Source organism: Antechinus flavipes, chromosome 2 (assembly GCF_016432865.1).
Source record: "Antechinus flavipes isolate AdamAnt ecotype Samford, QLD, Australia chromosome 2, AdamAnt_v2, whole genome shotgun sequence".
NCBI lineage: Eukaryota > Metazoa > Chordata > Mammalia > Dasyuromorphia > Dasyuridae > Antechinus > Antechinus flavipes.
Window position 1 is genome coordinate 333,868,281 of NC_067399.1, and position 19,762 is coordinate 333,888,042.

The 19,762-nt window shown below is 34.0% G+C and overlaps 1 protein-coding gene across 1 annotated transcript in view; it reads right to left on the reverse strand.

The window, feature by feature from the left end:
• KCNH5 (potassium voltage-gated channel subfamily H member 5) overlaps nt 1–18,735 on the reverse strand; it is a 477,427-nt gene extending 458,692 nt beyond the window's left edge. Inside the window, exon 1 of the mRNA XM_051977789.1 lies at nt 18,374–18,735. Coding sequence (XP_051833749.1) covers nt 18,374–18,446 — 73 coding nt within the window. The 5' untranslated portion in view covers nt 18,447–18,735. The remainder of the gene's footprint in view (nt 1–18,373) is intronic.
• Between the last annotated feature and the right edge of the window lie 1,027 nt (nt 18,736–19,762).

Here is a 19,762-nt window from a genome sequence, read left to right on the forward strand (position 1 = left end):
GGGAAGACAATGTTTAAATGAGTGTGTACAATAAGATAAACAAAGAATATAAGAGTTAATGACAGAAGGAAGACACTAGCATTAAGACAAAAATTCCCTGACTTCAAGGAGCTTGCAACTAGTCTAGTCTGCAACTAGTTGAAGGAGGAATCTTTAACAAACCTTCAAACCCTAGAGTCAATCATCTATTATATTGCAGAAATTTCAGGAGACATACTTCCTTCCAAATGATTTTAAACTCTTCTACTTCTACTACTACTACTACTACCATCACTACCACTACAACTATTTTATTACTACAAAAATAAGATAATGTGTTTGAAACTGATAAGTTTATTAAACAGGTATCTGATACAAAGCAGCTAGATGGCACAATGAAAAAGAGTGCTGGGCCTGAAATCAAGAAGAATCAAGAATCAAATCTGGCCTCAGATACTAACTATGTGACTGTGGGCAAATCACTTAAACTCTGTTTACCTTAATCCAAAGGAGCTTTGACCCAGCAGCATCATTACTAGGTCTGTATCCCAAGGAAATCATAAAGGAGGGAAAAGGACCTACATGTGCAAAAATGTTTATAGCAGCTCTTTTTGTGGTAATAAAGAATTGGAAAGTAAGTAAATGCCCATCAATTGAGGAATGTTTGAACAAGTTGTAGTATATGAAGGTAATGGAATATTATTGTTCTATAAAAAATAATGAATAAGTTGATTTTAGAAGGTCCTGGAAAGATTTACACATACTGATGCTGAGTGAAATAAGCAGAACCAGGAATACATTGTACACAATAACAGCAAGAATGTGCAATGATCAACTATGAAAAACTTGGTTCTTCTTAGCAGTTCAGTGATCCAAGACAATCCTAATAAACTTTGGATAGAAAATTCCATTTGTATCCAAAAACAAAACAAAACAAAACAAAACAAACAACAACAACAACAACAAAAAAAAAAAAAAAAAAAAAAAAAAAAAACAACTAGGGAGATTGAATGTAAATCAACACATGCTATGTTCATTTCTTTTTTTGTTTTTTTTTTCCTCTCCCACAGTTTTGCCTTTTTTTCTGATTTTTCTCTCCCAATTTATGATTCATAAAGCAATATATTAAAATAAATTGCATTAAATATTTAAAAATAAATTATATGTATTAAATATAATTAAAATATTGTATTAACATAAATAAGTAAATAATTTTAAAAGAAATCCATTGCAGAAACATTCCAGCATCTTTGTCAAGAAAACCCCATGGACTATACCATAGGGTCACAAAAGACATAAGTGAACAACATCTTATCTACTTTGTAAGATGACTTTTGGCCTTTGAACTTGGTAGCCTCTGAATATAGGTGTAAATAGCTTACTCATATAAGAAATAAAAGTGATATTCAGAGCATTTAGTTTTTGAAGTAAGTGATACATGAAGAGTAATGACTAATTTCCCAAACTGCTTTCTCTATATTTCAAATAGCATAAAATAATCTGAGTCGAACTCAAGTAATAGCATAATCTCTCAAGGAAGAAACTGTATCATATTCTACCATGTCTAGATACCCATAATGTGCATCATGGAGCATAGAAAGATGTCTAACTCTAGAATCAGGATACCTGGACTCAAATCTTATTTTTAGTGTTTATTATCTATAGGAACTTAATTAACTCTCTTAATACCTGGGCCTCACTTTCCTCATCCCTCAAATGAAGGAATTGGACTAGATACCCTTCATAGTCTCTTCTACATCTAGAATATTGTTCCTAATATTTAAGAAGATGGCATCATATTTTCTTGACACTACTGAGAAAAGTAACTATAATTTGAGGCAAACAGGCAGCACACTGTGCATAGAGCAGTAGACCTAGAGACAAGAAGACTTGAGTACAAATCCAGGCTCAGAAATTTCCTAGTAGTGTGATACTGGGAAAATCACTTCCCCTCTGTTTGCATAGGAATAATAATAGCATAATAATAATGATGCCAACTGGGATAATTATGAGATAATATGAGGTGATATTTATAAAGTATTTTTTAAGATATTGGCTAACAGTTTTGTTTTGTTTTGTTTTTTTAATCAGCTGAAGCTATCAGCTTCTACTATCTTATAAATACAGTACTTTAATCACTAAATTTTAAGGATACAGACAATCATTAATAAAAGGGTTTCTGAAAAGAACACACAAAAATAAACAAGCAAACAAAAAACTATTGGGATCAAATGCCAAACAAAAAAATCATTGAGCTGAATTGTAACTAAACACACTAAATACACATTCAAAATTAATCTCCTAAACCGATGATGACTAGTCTGCTCCCTCAAACTTCAGTGGAACAATAGCAACAGAATGATTTCCCGTACATTTTACCTTGGTAAGCAAAATTGGCATGGATGGGAAAACTGAAGTCTCATAGTTTTAACAGCATAGCCCACAGCCGCAATGTCCCTCTCTGGTAAACAAGATCAAAGATAGTAGGGCAGACATGTTCTTTCCCATGAACTTTCTCAGTGCCCTTTCATTTCTTATTAGGAGCTCATTCAACAATAAAAATTCATGTATATGGAAACAAATGTAGATTTGTTATTATTATTAATTGAGGCGTACTATCATTGTAGAAATTTAAAATCAATACTAAAATACCTATTGATTTCTTCAGATTTGCTCAGCTATTGTCAAACATAAAAGTATGTCACTACCTTCATCTCCTTAAACTTCAAAGGCAATTTTAAACAAATTTAAAAATTTGTTCCTATCAGTTTTATTAGTCACTTTTTCACCACTAAAATTTTTCCATCATGTGCAGATGGAATGCAACAATTATTGAACATGTTCATTCAATATTTATTTACAATATTCTAAAATCCTGATAGTGAAAATATAAGTAATTTTAGATATAAAAAATGCAACAGTTTTTCCAAAAATATTAAATATTTCAAAATCTTTTACTCCAATAGTTCATGCTTTTTTAATGAAACAGCAACTTCTAGATGTTCTAGAATAATTAAGATCAAAATATTAAGTTGTGTCATGAAGAAATAGTAATACATAGGGCAGTGTATCAATATGCATTCATTTACTCTATTATTTCAAGTTTTTTTTGGTTTGGTTTGGTTTGGTTTTTTACATAGAAAGCAGTAACTTTTTTTTTAATCCGTAAAATGGCATAGTGAATAAATAGCTGATCTTAATTCTAGGAAAAATCTCAGAAGACATGTGAACAGATGGAGCATGAAGAATCAAATAATAAAACCAAAATAAAAATTTATAAATAACTAATATATTTTAAAGACAAACAACTCTGAATGACTGAAGAAATTTGATCAATGCAATGACTAATTCTAATTCTAGAGAGTTGGTGATAAAACATGATACTGATCTCTGAACTGAAGATATAGAATGAGATATATTTTGGGGACATGACCAATGATAGACATTTATTTTGCTTAACTACACATATTCATTTCAAGAGTTTTTTTGTGTTGTTATTTTTTTCATTTTTTCCAATGGGAGAAGGAAACAAAAGGGATAAAATAGGACTTGGTTCATTTAAAAATTTAAAAATATTCTAAAGCAGGAAAAAAGCTCCTTTACTTTTTCAAAAAACAGCATTTTTTTTCAATAAAGCATTGTGGGAAGGTAGAAAAGTTGGCTCTATTGTTCTTTGAGCAAAGAAAATTATTTCACTTGACTCATGTCATTAACATCAGAAGAAAATTATAGGATTATAAGCTCTCAGAGTTTTTTAAAATAACTTTTTATTGATAGAACCCATGCCAGGGTAATTTTTTAACAGCATTATTCCTTGCACTCACTTCTGTTCCGATTTTTCCCCTCCCTCCCTCCACCACCTCCCCCAGATGGCAAGCAGTCCTTTACATGTTGAATAGGTTATAGTATATCCTAGATACAATATATGTGTGTAGAACCAAACAGTTTTCTTGTTGCACAGGGACAATTGGATTCAGAAGGTATAAATAACCCGGGAAGAAAAACAAAAATGTAAGCAGTTTATATTCATTTCCCAGTGTTCTTTCTTTGAGTGTAGCTGCTTCTGTCCATCCTTGATCAATTGAAACTGAATTAGCTCTCTTTAACAAAGAGATCCACTTCCATCAGAATACATCCTCAAACAGTATCATTGTTGAGGTATATCATGATCCCTGGTTCTGCTCATTTCACTTAGCATCAGTTCATGTAAGTCTCGCCAGTCCTCTCTGTATTCATCTTGCTGGTCATTTCTTACAGAACAATAATATTCCATAACATTCATATACCACAATTTACTCAACCATTCTCCAATTGATGGGCATCCATTCATTTTCCAGCTTCTAGCTACTACAAACAGGACTGCCACAAACATTTTGGCACATACAGGTCCCTTTCCCTGACTCTCAGAGTTTAAAGGGTCTTGAGTAATCATTTAGTGTATACGTATCTAAAAAGTCAACCCTTGTACAGCACTTTCAAACCAACAAATGAGCATGTACCTTCTTTTTAGAGATCTCTAGTGATGAGGAAAATTAAACTACATCCCAGGCAGTCCATCATATATTAGCAAAGAACTAATCATTGTAAAGCTTAAAAAAAAAAAAAAAAAAAAAACTTGTTCTTTCCATTCAAATTCATTCTATTTAATGAACATTTATTAAGCACCTACTATGGTCCACATATTGTGCTAAATGCTGATAATACATATAAGAAAAAAGTTAATTCCTACCCAAAAGGAGCTTACAATTCAATGTGTGTGGGGAAGGTGGAGAGACAACACACAAAAGCTAAAAAGAGAGGAAGGGGAATCACTAAGGCTCTTAGTATGAAGGCATGAAGATCTGGGGCACTGAAACAAAATAGAGCTGCTGATAGAAAATGGAGAGATAGCTGGAAAATTCTAGAATTTCTGAACCCGAACATAAAGGAAGACTTTTGGGAGTCTTTAGTGCTCTACCTTTCAGCCCTCCTCTTTCAGAAAAGTGAAAGAGCTAAGGGGAAAAAAAGATGTTGAGTATCAAAAATTGTGTTAACTGATAAGTCAGTGATGTCCTCCTAAAATCTGTCTCCCTCCCATATTCATGTCGTGTTACCAAGTTTGTCCTTTGAGTCCAGGCAAAAAAAAAACAATCTAATGCTTTTTCTGCCTCCTCATTCTGATATTTGTTTAAATATATTAAAATAATTTTGATGGCCCTCCACCCAAACCTTATACTTCAAGATAGCATCATATGTCATTATTTCCATTCTCCCAACATCCTAGGAGCATGCAACCTTCTCGTATAGCCTCATTTTCCAAGTCCTAATTTGCTTTGCCCCAAATTGTAAATGTGGTCCATTTAGAATGTAAAATATCAAGACTCTCACCTTCTTTATTCTACTAAGCTGATAGGTTGATGAGCATTTATTTAATAACCACTATACGACAAGTACAATCCTTCTTTACATTAGCCCCATCGCTTTCCAAGTAACTTATTTCATTGCTCTTAATTCTCCCCTAATAAAAGCATTACAGACAAACTTACTACTTCACTATAATAGTATTTGAATTAACATAGCTATCCAAATGTAGAATAGGCCATCTCATGGGATGGTGAGTTACCCCTCAATGGAGAGCTCCAAGCATGCAAACAAGAAAAGAGTCTGTTGAATGGCAATTATTTCAAAAAGATTGTGGAATTTGGGTCTGGAAAAGGCAGGACACACTTTATGATCGCTTCACCTCCCATGAGTTCAACTATTATATTTTACGAGTGATTATCAGATCTCTCTCTATATGATGCCTAATCTCTTCTGAGCTCCAGCCCAATGTTTACAAACTGCTTTTTAGACACTCTGAATGGATGTTCTACAGGCACCTCAAACATATGTTCAAAAAAACCCCAAATGCCCCCCATTTCATTCTCCCCCTTTCCCAACTTTTTTCTATATCTCTTGAGAATATCAACATCCTTCCAGTTATTCAGGCCAACAACCTAACTGTCTTCCTCAGTCCTTCACTCTCCATAATCTTTTCTTCCCTATTTAACTAGTTATTAAGTCTTGTTATTTCTACCTTTGTAACAACTCTCTTACTTGCCTTCTTCTTTCCTCTGACACTGCAATCACCCTGATGCAGGCCATACACCAAGACTATTGCAGTAGGTTCTCATTGGTTTACAAGCCTCAAGTGTTTATTTTAATCTATCCTCCACTTGACTGCCAAATCGATTTTCCTAAAGTGCACCTCTAACCACTTCACCCCTTACTCAACAATTTCTTTTGGGCTCCTAATATCTCTAAGATCAAATATAAAATCTCCTATTTGACTTTTAAAGCCCTTCACATCTTAACTTGCATCTTAACTTTTCAGTTTTCTTATACTTTTCTGCCTCCCACCCTCTACAGAATTCTGAACTCAGGCCTACTTGCTGTTTTTAACATGACAAATTCTATCTCCTGATTCAATCTGTTTGTGCTGGTTTTCCTCCATTCCTGTAATGCCTTTCCTCCTCACCTCTGACTCCTAACTGTCCTAGTTCCCTTCAAGATTCAGCTCAAATTCTATTTCCTGCAAGATGCTTTCCAAACCCTTCACCCCATCATGCCTATACTTAGTGTCTTCCGTCTGATTCATGTTCAGATAAGATAAAATCCCTTCCCTGGAATTGGTAGCCAATTAACTCTTTCATTTTGTAAGAGATCATTGATGTCTTGCATTGATTAGGATTCTAGAAAATTACTTTATCTTTCTTAGCCTCATTCTACTTATCTGTAAAATGGGGTCTCATCTGTAAAACTAAACTAAAACTAAAACTAATTACATCTACCTTGTGCTGTTCTCATGGCTGATGCAAAATCAAATAAAGAAAGGTAGGCAAAGGATCCAAAGCCCGATGCACAAAGCACTACTATTATGATAGAACAGAGGATGAGTCAGAAGGAAAATCAACCATATAATGCAGAATTCTCAGGACCAACCTTAGGATGAGACAAAGCATTGCTATCAAATATTGAATTTCAAGTATGCTCTCATTTAAACACTGCCAATGATGTAAAGTCTACACTATAATAAAGCTATCTGTTTCATTGTTGACAGCTTAGCTTAATATCACCACTCATAATTTTTCAGAAATACACGTCTTTGCAATTGCAAAATATACCTTACATTATCTGAATCTATTAGTCCTTCTTTACATTAGCCCTATGGCTTTCCAAGTAATTTATTTCATTGCTCTTAATTCTCACCTAATGAAAGCATTACAAACAAGCTTACTACTTCACTGTAATGGTATTTGAATTATTCTAAGACAATGACTATGTTCCAGTGTAGGCCCAAAACTGAATTCATTTCCAAATCCATCTCCACAGTTGATTCTCTAACTTTCATCATGTCCCCACTATAAAGCTAAAAAGATCCCCAAATTTCCTATAACATTTTCACCTTTCCCTTCCATGAATGCTATACTCCCTGGTATTAGTGATTTGAGTTTAAGGCCTTTAATCCCAAGCTTCTCCTAGCACAATGGCTTGCATTTATTTGTTTGTCTATTTATTAACTTATTCTTTCCTTCCTTCATTTGTTTGTTTTGCAAAGCTGTGATTTTATTGACATAGGAAATAGTCAAGAAATTTCTCCACCACTACAGATCAGCAAATATTACAGAAACTTAAGAGTCTTAGAAACTGAGATGAATCACGTAACTGGCAAGTTACCCTGTTTTTGTGTGTCAGACTGTCTTTGTGGTGAACACAACTCCTCTAGACTCCAAAGTCAGCAGTCTCTCTGTCACATGGTGCTGTCTCTCAGCCTTGAACATATCACCAAATTAAATATTTGAAACTATATATTAAAGTTAGGACTTGTCAAATTTGAGTTAGTAGCAGGAAATATAAGTGCCACTATCTTCCCGTAAGTTATAAAAATGGGAGCAAAACATAGATAAGGGATTGAAAAAGAGCTATAGCCTTGGGATTTAAAATCATAAAGTATATACAGTTGAATTCATGAGAACAGACAATCCTATACAAGAAGGAAGTAGAGAGATAAAAGAATTGAAAGTTTAGGACCCAAACCTCAGAGGTAAATTACATCTGAATGCTAAAAAGGAGGAAAAGGAACTAGAAAATAAGATAGAGAAAGGGAATTAAAGTACAATTACATGGCAGGGACATAATGAGTTGATGCTGGTTTGGGAAGCCTCCATTTCTAGAATCACTTAATTTCATTGGGATGTCAATTTCCTTGATTGTAAAATAAAGAATGGGAGGACCTTGAAAGTCATTTCTGGTTCTAAATCCACTGATGAGCTCAAGAAGAGCTCTGCAGCGAATAATATTAAATGCCACAGAATCGTCAAGAAGGCTAAGAAGTTCTTTGAAATTTCTTAGAAGGAGTTGTTCCCAGAAATAGAAAGGACATCAGTGACCTCCTAGTACAATCCATACCCAGAAAGTGATTGTTTCTTCAACATATCAAAAGAGTAAAGTCTAAAGGTGAGGAACTCATTATCTCTAGGAGGAAACATTTTTCTTACTTGAAACTTAAATTTAGTTTTTGTAAATTGTACCTACTTCTATCCTTTAAACATAAAACATAAAACAACAACATAAAACAAATCTAATCCTTCTTTTATGTAATGGCCCTTCAGGTCCTTAAATGTGTTTATCATGTCTTCCCTGAGCTTTCTCTTCCCCATACTAAGTGTCCTTAGTTGCTTCAATCAACTCTTACATGATATGGCTTTCACAACCTTGGCTGCCCTTCTCTGGAATCTCTCCAGCTTACCAGTATCTATTTCTAAAATTTGTTGCCTCAAATTGAACACAGTACTTCAGATGCTATCAGACCAGGGCAAAATAGCATGAAAACATCACTTCCTTAAAACTGAAAACTATGTCTCTCACTGCAAATAGATATTAGTTTTTTTTGACCACCAAGAAAAAAATGAACTAGTGAAAGAAAAATGAAAGCAGTAAGTATCCTGACTTCCTTCAAGACTCTCTCATAATATCTACCTTCTACAAGAAGGCATTTCTCCTCTCCTAACTACCATCCATACCTTCTTAGTGCTAGTACCTTCCTTATGACATGACCTTCAATTTACTCTCACCTAGATTTTGTATGTACATAATGGCTTGTATGTTGTCTCTCATTAGTAGGTGAGTTCGCTGAAAACAAAAAAATGTTGTGCCTTTCTTTGTATTCCCAGTTAGCAAATTGCTGGTACATAGTAAATGTTTAATACTAAATGCTTCTTGACTTGACTAGAATGAATATTTGAGGAGTATGGTAACAAAAGGAATAAATATTTACCAATAGTTACAAGAGGAATCAGGATATATTTGCTTTATTTTAATATAATTCTGTGACCTATATAAAACAATGACTCCATTTTTTAAAACAGTCAATATACAAAAGAAGCAAATCTGTTAAGGTTTATTTTCCCCAAGATGGAATATATACGATCAGGGAAGGTTTACATCTCTGCTTTGGCGTGTTCAGTGACTAGACACACTAGTCACTCAATCACAAGGAAACTGTACACTTCTTATAACTAAGGTTTATGACAATGAAATGTCCCTAGATTCTCCACAATGACAAGAATACATCTTTATCCTTCATTTAGTCATATAAACAGACTGTAAATCTCTCTCTGTGGTAAAATGTGACCCAGTTATTTATCAGTAATTTATTTTTAAAAGCAAAATCATGTCTCTTTCTACTACTATGAATTCTATTGTAGAATTAAATATTCTCTTAAATGACTATCAAATGCATGTTTTTATTTTTGTGATTATAAAACATATCTGTTGACTTTAAATCAAACCAATTATGTCTATTCTTCCAAGGTCTTAAGCTTTGAAAAAATGTTTCCTTATACATGTTTCTCTAAGCAGAACATTCAAATAAATAATATATATACACATATATGTGTGAGTTTGTATCACATCTTTTAGACACAAGTAAAGATCACAAAAAATAGAACATGTCAATTATCAGTCACCTGAGGGCAAAATAAAAGAGAGGCAAGGTTGACTAATACACATTTCCTTAAAATTTATTATTAAATTTTTATTTGGTCCATTTGGCTTTGCCTAAACAGATAAATTCCTAGTTCACTATGACCAAAGGGCTATAAAACTCGGCATATCCTTTGATTCAACAGTATCACTATTCAATTTGTATCCTAAAAAGATCATAAAAAAGAGGAAAAAGACTCACACATGCAAAAATATTTGTAACACCTTTTTTTTATAGTAGCAAGGAATTGGAAATTTTGGTGGATGCCTATCAATTGGCGAATGGCTGAATAAGTAATGGTATATGAATGTAATGGAATATTAGCATTTTATAATAAATGATGAGCAGACTGATTTCAAAAAAGCCTGGAAAGACTTATGTGAACTGATGCTAAATGAAGTAAGCATATCCTGGAAAACATTGTCCTCAGTAACAGTAAGATTATGTAATGATCAACAATGATAGATTTAATTCTTCTTAGTAATAGAGTGAGCCAAGACAATTGCAATAGACTTGGACAGGAAAATGCCATCCACACCCAGAGAAAGAACTATGGAGACTGAATATGGATTGAAACATAGTATTTTCACCTTCTCTGTTAGCTTTTTCTTTCCCATAGTTTTTTGTTTCCTTTTGTTCTAATTTTTCTTTTACAACATGACAAATGAAAAATATGTTTTAAAGGATTGTCCATTATAACCTATATCAGATTTTTTGTTGTCTTGAAGAAGGAAGAGGTAAAGGATAGAGGAAGAAAAAATTGGAAATCAAAATCTGGCTCACTGTAAAAAATGTTTGCTGAAAAACTAACAATATTTTTAACCATATAATAACTTTATTGCTGCTTTGAGAGCTCTCAGCTTCATTGTCTGAAAAAATACATTCTGCATGAGTCGTTTAGAAGATAACATCTTGTTCTATAAAATACAGAGGATACAGACAAACAAATAAAAAAAAGTTAAATTTTACTAATTTATGGCAAGCAGATGTATATACTGTCCCAAACCTGAAAGAATATGTTATCAATTTACACTATGTCATTTTTTTTTCTTTTCAGTACTTGAACCATACAACAGATTCAAACCTTGGAAGGAATCTCTCTTGTAGACAACTATAGTTACATGTTTTTGCAAGAAATAGGAGTCCAGACTCAAAAATAAGAAAAAAAAAGTCTATTTCTGTACGGCTTGACAATAAGTTTTTTGTTATATAACCTTCTGGCTTTTGTAAATTATATGAATTTGAGCTAATAGAAGTCCCTTGTCATCTTTTTAAATCAGAAATAAAATCAATATTCAGAAATTGTGCTAATATTTCATTTATAGTTCAGAATTATAGATTCAGAATATAATCACTTAGCCCATTTCTAGAATGTCAAGAAAAATGCAATAGGGCTTAAGATGATTATCACTACTCCTCTTATGCTGCCAAACATCTTTGAAGACTCAAACTTTCCAATATTATCTTCCAGGCTATTTAAAATAATATTCAAGTATGTAGTCATTTTTAAAAGGTGAGAAAACCATTTTAATTCTTAATTGAGTAATTATCAGATTTTTTTTTAGGATTATTGTTCTCTTCCATCCCCCACTATCCCCACTGCACTGATTCTATAATTCATGATTGTAGGGCATTCCCAGTGTACAAACTCCTTTCACTAATGCAAATTAGCTACTTTACTGCAATTAATATGTTTTGATGTTATCTGGAATACTGAAAGCCTAAGTGACTTATACATCCAGGATCAAATAGTTTATATGTATCAAAACCAGAAGATATTCTTGTTTCCATGACTCCAAGTCTACAGCTCCATCCATTATGCTACAACAAGCATAATAAAATATCATGTAATGATTGACTTCTGACTTCAAAAATGTAACCATTATTATCATTAACTCCATTTTTTAAAATGATTCACTATTATTTTTCTATAAAACTGATCAGCAGGCTGATTTCAGAAAGGCCTGGAGAGACTTACATGAACTGATGCTAAGTCAAGTGATACAATAACAAGATTATATGATGATCAACTTTAATGGATTTGGCTCTTTTAAACAACGAGGTGATCCAGGCCAATTTTTGTGATGAAGAGAGCCATCTGAATTGAGAGAAAGGATTATGGGGACTGAATGTGGATCACAACATAGTATTTTCACCTTTGTTATGTTGTTTGCTTGCTCGTTTTTTCTTTCTTATTTTTTTTTTCTTTTGATTTGATTTTTCTTGTGCAGCATGATAAATGTGGAAGTATGCACAAGAATTGCACATGGTTTAACCTATATTGAATTAGTTGATACTTAGGGAAGAGGAGGGGAGGAAAGGAGGCAGAAAAAAATTGGAATACAAGGTTTGGCAAGAGTGAATGTTGAAAACTCTTTTTGTATGCATTTTGAAAATAAAAAAGTTATTTATTTAAAATGATTTCCAATTTTTCTGTATTATATAGCACTATTTATATATTTTTTACTTATTTTCTTGATGAATAGAAATGGTTTGAATTTTTTAATTAAAAGTGATTTAAAATTAATTTTGCTTTTAGATTATAATTGTTATCCTAGTAATTATTAAAGATCAAAAATTTGGAATTGAAAAAGGCCTTAGAGACAGAGCATCTAGTCCGGTTCCTCATCTTTATCAAGTGAAGAAATTAAAGTTAAAAGAGATTGCTACCCAAAGTCATATAAACAGTGATAGATTCATTATTTGAACCCGGATCTTTGTCTAGAGTCAATACCCTTTCCCTTAAATGATGTTAAGACTAAGCAATTTCCCTGAATTGTAGAAGAAACAAACAAACAGAGTCAGATATCATTTATTTGTAGTAAATATTCTAGGGAAGGATGGGATCCTATAGCAATAACTTCCAGTTTTTTAAATCAGGGACAATCTAACATTCTAGCATTCCATATATCCATCTCAATCTCATTTCTCTCCCTTTTTCATCTTTAAAGAAGAAAAAAAGTGGTGAGTAGAGAAAAGCATATGTATAGATAGTAATGCTCACAGAACCAAAATTTGAAAAGCCAATATAATCATCTTTACACTTGTTTTTAATAAAGTTGAAATAGACATGTTAATTGAGGTTTTTATTTGTTTATATCAAAGTATCTGATAAAAGAGGATAAAGTTATTTTAACAACTATTTTCAACATTCAAAAACTACTTCTTTGGCACATATTTTGTTAAATATTATCATTCATATAAAATTAGTCACCAATCAAAAAGGTATGAATGCAAATCAAAATCACAATTTATTTGCCAAAATAAATATGTTTTGTAAAAACACTAATACAAAACTATGTCAAATCATAAAATAAATTGGATGGAATTCTATCTATAAAGTCTGTTTTTTTTTTTTTTTTAATTTACTAAATGCTAATTCAACAGTAAGATTTTAATAACATAAAGAAATCAAATATGTTTCTATTTCATTTCACTTTCTTCCACGATTCTTCCATTAGGGCTCTTTTAGAACAGCAATAGCAAACCAGATATTGCTTCCAACAGCCTATAATTTTATTTAACAGTTTTCACACTTCCCCCATTCCCAACCTCCAGAAAAATGTTAGCAACTCATTTCACCTCTGACAGAACTTAGAGTGACCTCTTGTGGTAACTGTTAACTACAATACCCTATAACATTCTTTAGAAAATCGGAAACCAAAACATCTCTACATGAACACACAGGTGCCATTAGCAATAAAATACAAATTAAACATTTACATACACAAGAAATACCTTTATGGAAATTCACTTAATCAAATGTTAACAAAAATGTGGTTTTTTCCCCTTCTATAAATAACCTAGTATTTTTAAGGCATTCTTCCTTATAATTCTAAGAAACCTAGTACATGTATTTTGTACATTCCACTTTTGATATTATACAAAAGACAGAAAAAGAAGAGAGATTTCTAGGGAAGAGAGGGGTGTCCTGGAATAAAGAGCTCTCTGCTCACCAGTGTACTGCAGTCATTATATAATGCAGTGCAGTCTCTGAACCAAGAGTCAATCTCCTACTGATTTATAAATAAAATCTACTGAGTGGGTCAGTACAGTTCCAATTACTATAGCAGGTGAGTTCTAAAAGTAAGTATACACAGACTGACCTGATGAATAACGCAAGAAATTATGTCTAGCTTTATATTTTCACTACTTTTTTCTCCTCTATCTGCTTACAATTTGAGAAAAAACATTTATGACAAGGAAAATATCCAATCATATTAAATTCAGGCACATTAGATTCCAACTATTTCTTTTAAAAAGCTGCCTATGATTCCCTCAAAATTGATTACTATTATTTCTACACACACACACACACATACACACACACACACTCTACACCAAGTGTATATTTTTGGAAGCTCAATGGTAGATTTCTTTTGTAAAAATAAATGCAAAAGAAAGCATTTGAGATTTTATTCTAAATTATACAGTAAGATGTGACTAGATGTGGAAAGCCCTGAAAAAAATCTGAATATCCCTAATACTATTAAATATTTATTCTGTTTCAAAGGTAAAAGCAACATAAGATGCTAAGTTCTATCTCTTTTCTGATTTTGTTTCTTTCAAAATACCTTGACGATCTTAAGAAGAAATTTTTTCCTTATCTTTATCAATATTTGAATTTGTGGATATTAAAGATTACTGATTAATCTTTAGTAAACATAAAGAAAAAGATAATTTTTACAAACTCTTAAAAACTGTGTGGGTTTTTTTTTTACCCTAAACTATGTCTCCTTACAAATAAAGGAATTTTTAAACAACTTGTCAAAACTTATTATGCAAAGTAAATTTTGTATTGCAAAAGTCCCTCCTACCCCCAAAGTTCCAAAAGAAATACAGGTTTCTATTGAATTTTTCAAAAGTTTACAGAACTATTGAGCAAAATTTATAATAACAAAGATTTTATAAATAATTTGCATTTGGAATAAGAGGTGTGACGAGAACACTATCCTGGGTTTGGGCCAGTGATTCAACCAATTTATTTTGTGATTTTGATTTCTGTCAGTGGTACCAAGGAACATTTTGTGAAAGACTATGGCAGCTACTTCTATAACATTTCCTCAAAGGCTAAGATATTTTATGAATCCTTCTAATTTCCTTGCCATCCTTGTCATGATTCCTTTATTAGCTAATGTATCTAAATCTTTCCTGAACTTCTTCATATGTTGACCTAGAAAACTTCCTAAGAAGAGGAATACCATATGTTTCCTACCCCACTATGTTATATATTGTACCTCCTTGTATTTCTCCAAAAACATAGTTCTAGTATTCTGGGATTTAATAAAAACTTTACCTTCCATTATCCTTTAATGAGTCATAGACTTTAAGTCTGACCTGATCAAATAAAAATAGACCACTAATAAATTTTAATCTTTAAAGAATAGTGACAAATTTAAGTCATAAGAGTAAAGAATCATTAAGAATAAATGCTCAAAACATGTAAGCAATAGTCATTCTTAAACCTAAAATACTACAGAGCTTTATAAAACTGGGGTTTGAGAGAGGAGTTGGGGGGAGACCATAGAGACTTAATATTTTAAATAAAGCCTTGTTTTTAAATCAGGGAAAGTCTTATAGAACTTCAGCTTTAACATTCCATACACCCATCTCAATCTCATTTCTCTCTCTTTTTCGTCTTTTTTTTTTCATTTTAATTCTTTTTAGACAGATATAAGAAGGAAAACGAGTGGTGAGGAGAGAAAGCACATGTATAGATACTAAAGCTTTTCTTCCAGTATTAAAAAACCTCTAATTTTTACTCTTACTATTGAATATCTGCCAGTTGTTCCTTTTAAATGCTAATCATGGGTGATAAAATCTTGGATTATGTTTCCATAATAAACAAATCTATCTAGTAGGATAAAGAAGAGATTTTTTAAAATTATATTATGCCACTTTTTAAATAAAGAATATTCATATTCATGTGTTATATCATTTAGAAACTGCTGTCAAGTACTGGACATTGCTACATAAATGGATACTATGATTCGGTGTTATGATTGTCAATTACCTATTTTTTAATCTTTAGAAGAATTCTTCAACTAGGTAGAAAATTTTGTATTGGACAATCAAATTCCAGTTTCTCTTAAAGAATATTTATGTATAATTATCTCAGAATTACTAGACAATCAGAGAAGCTTGAATTGCATGAACATGATGGTTATAGAATATCAATACATTGGCGATACTAGAAAAACACTCTTTTTGCCAAATAAAATGTTAGTTTAGCATTTAGTTTTTCATCAGAACTAAAAAAATATTGACTAGCACATAGAAAAAAAGAACCTTCGATAAAATGGATAACCAACATAACTCAGAGAGAGCAAATATAATATGAATCCAGTATTCAGCTGTATGTAATTATTTAGAGTCTACCTAAAATCAATCTTAATTTTAAAGCTTGATCAAACCAGAAGACATTAGAAAAAATTAAACATTTGTTTATCCCAAATTCTCAATTCAAAGCAAAAAAAATTCTTAGTAGAGGGTACTAGAATAATAATCCTGAATCAATAAAGACCCCATCATATCTTGACCAACCAGAGGAAATAGAATCTCCATTTTTAAAGTTATATCTGAAAGATCCTCTAATGGGCTGAACAGCATGGTGACCAGTTACTCTAACAGGAAAAGAGAAATGGCTAAGCCAATACTTCTAGGACTGACTGTCCAGCTGTCGTGTATATTGATGCTGACATCAGTATTCCTTAACATCATGTGGTTATTTATAGCAACATAAAATAATATTGTATATACTGTCAAAATTGGATAACTGGTTTATCTTGAAGAATTTCTGTTAAATTTTGCCATTTAAAATGACATAATGAATATGAATCACTATGAAGTGCCTACAATGGTTTTGCAAATGCAAAGTTCTGGTATTTTATGAATACTTTTTTACTGTGTTGATATCAACAGTAGAGATGGTGTTGTCATTAGTTGCTTTCATTCCTCTTCTTTAGAATTGTAGACTTTGAATATATATCAGCTCAAGAGCAAATACAAAGAAGATAATTCCAGGACATAGTATTCTGAAATCTGAAATTAGTACAATATTTATTCATAAGCTATCTTTGTATGCTGAAAGGGCTAAAGAACGAATTTCCTTAAAGTCAATAAATTATTTCATGATCATTTAACTCAAAAGAAACTGAAGTTTCAAAATTATTAACTCAACAAAGAGTCCTTCATGATGAAACTGTTTAATTATAATATTGGCTGTTATTGCCATAGAGCTCTAGACAGAGTTTCAGTTATTTCATGTCATCCATGTCCATACTGGTGTTTTCCACCATACCATTTTTAAAAATTTTAAATATGATTGAAATTACTAATCTCTGATGAAAACCTTTCAGAAATGCAGAAATCTCTAAGTCTGATTTGGAAATGATATAACAGTACCCCCCCCCAAAAAAAAAAAAAACACCTAACATTAAGATCTTAATCAAGTGCCTACAGGCATGGCTTACAAAGTTTAGAAGGTCTCAAAATTTAAAATAAAGCCTGTTATCACCTGGCATTATTTGAGGAAATGTTAACATCATCTCACAACACTCTTAAAAGACACCTAAAAGCAGAAAACCTTAAGAAATGAGCAGCAAAAGAACACTACATCCTAGGAATTCATTCTCCAAATGAATCAAAAGTAATGTGGATGTTTCTTCAGTTCTATATTTCTCCAGTTTATGTCAAAATATAAAATCTTTTAAAACAAGATTTGTTTTAACTACAGAAATTTTTTTTAAATATTGCCTTTCTCATTCAAGATTCAACTTAGCATGCTCACAATAATCACTAGCTTCCTTCCAGCTATGCCCACTGGGATTAAAAGCTCCTTAAACTGGGATTCTGGCTCCTAAACTTCATTAAACAGCTACGACTTTAGCCACTGTGGATCTGAGGAAAACCTTATTTTACGGAAAATTGCTCTGAAAATTTGGTCAATTTCTAAAACCCATCTTTAAGAAAAGAAGAAGCAGAGGAAATTTTTAAAAAATAAAGTGACTATCATAAAACCTAACATGAATTCCCTTCTCCAGACATTACTTAGCTGCAGATGGATATTAAGGCACAAGTGAATTGTCAACTTCTCTAGCTCTCCGCCCTCACTCACTCCCTCCCAGTTCGCTTCTGGAGCTCTTGACAGGTGTAAATGGGGGTGGGTAAGTGGAGGAAAGTGGGGCTCGTAGTTTCCCTGAAGCAACTTTCTTTCACCTCCCCAGGTCCCAAACAAAACAGAAAACCTTGGGGGAGCCAGAGGGTCTCTGCATCCTCCCCTCCCCCCTGCTAGAGAAAGTTAGAAGGAAGGGCAGCTTATACAAATGAGGATGTGGATAGGCATAGGCACAGGCACAGGTCTGGGTGGGTGAAAAGAGCAACTCTCCTTACCACTAGAGCGTCTGACGATGTTCTCCAAAAATGTGTTCTGCGGTGCCACCAGCCCTCTCTTGCCCCCCGGCATCCTGGGTCTGGGGAGCAGCGGCCAGGATCCGCGGCGGGGGAGGGGGAAGAGGAGGAGGAGGAAGAAAAGAAGGAGGAGGAAGGGGAGCAGAAAGAGGAGGAGGAGGAGGAGGAGGAGGAAGCAGAGAAGGGAGAGGAAAAAGAGTAGGGGGCGCGGCGACCGGGTCCCCTGACTGTATCTCGAGCCCGACCCGGATGAGCAGCTCTGGGGAGGAGGACCAGGCAGTTCATGGTAGTAGCGCTCCCCTGGCTGCTGCTGCCCAGACTGTGGCGGTGCCGCACACGGGGCTCTGGAACTGCAGGCTCCGGCGGGCACAGTGCGCCTGCGCCGCCCCCGCTGTCGCTGTCCCACGGCGGCGGCTGCTGCTGCTGCTGCTGCTGCTGTTTCTGCCTTGACAAGGGTTCAGCATATCTGCTCTTAGTCCCGGGAGCCTCAAACCTGGGAATCAGGGAGGGGGCTGAGCGGAATAGAAGAAGCGGACTCAAATCACCACCCTCCCCACCTCTCCTTGCTGGAGACAGGCTAGACTTAGTCAGTCTTTGTTTTTTTTGTTTTTTTTCTCTCGCCCCCACTCCACCCCACCCCTATCTCTTAGGCAGCTGAACCCATAACGTCCAGCTGTGCCAACTTCTGGCAGGGGGTTAGTGGTTTTTCCAGTGAGATATCATAACCCAGTAAGAACCATGGCTAGGGAGGGAAGCAGGAGAGAAGGGGGGGAGGTGGGGCGGTAGGGAGGGAGAAAGGGGGAGGGAGAGAGGGAGGGAAAGAAAGGAGGGAGAGAGAGAAGAAGAGAGACAGATACACACATATACAGAGAGAGAGAGAGAGAGAGAGAGAGAGAGAGAGAGAGAGAGAGAGAGAGAGAGAGAGAGAGAGAGAGAGAATGAAAGTTCTAAGTGTTATTAATCTACGAGTAAAGAATGTTTTCAATTATATATCCTGAACATCTCCCTGGACAAGTGCCTACTCCTTGAAACCTCCGTGGCTGCGGTACAAGCCGTGCTGAGAATCCCTGTTCCCGGTCCCATTTAGATGATCGCAGAGCAGGGATTAGAGTTGAACGGATCTGAAATGGTCAATTCCTTCATTCCAGGAAGACCAAGCAAGTCAACAAGTATTTATTAAGCTCCTACTCCTACTATGTGCCAGGCACTGCCACCTGAAGATGCTGCTGAAACCTAATCCTGAACTGTGCAAGAGGAAAGGAAGTATAGGGGCGGGCATTAGTACGAAGTATCCTTACCGTGACGCTCAATTTCTCTTCTTTTGCTCAGTCCAGTGAAGAGAAAAGGGTTAGAAGTGCAGGAAGAAGCTCA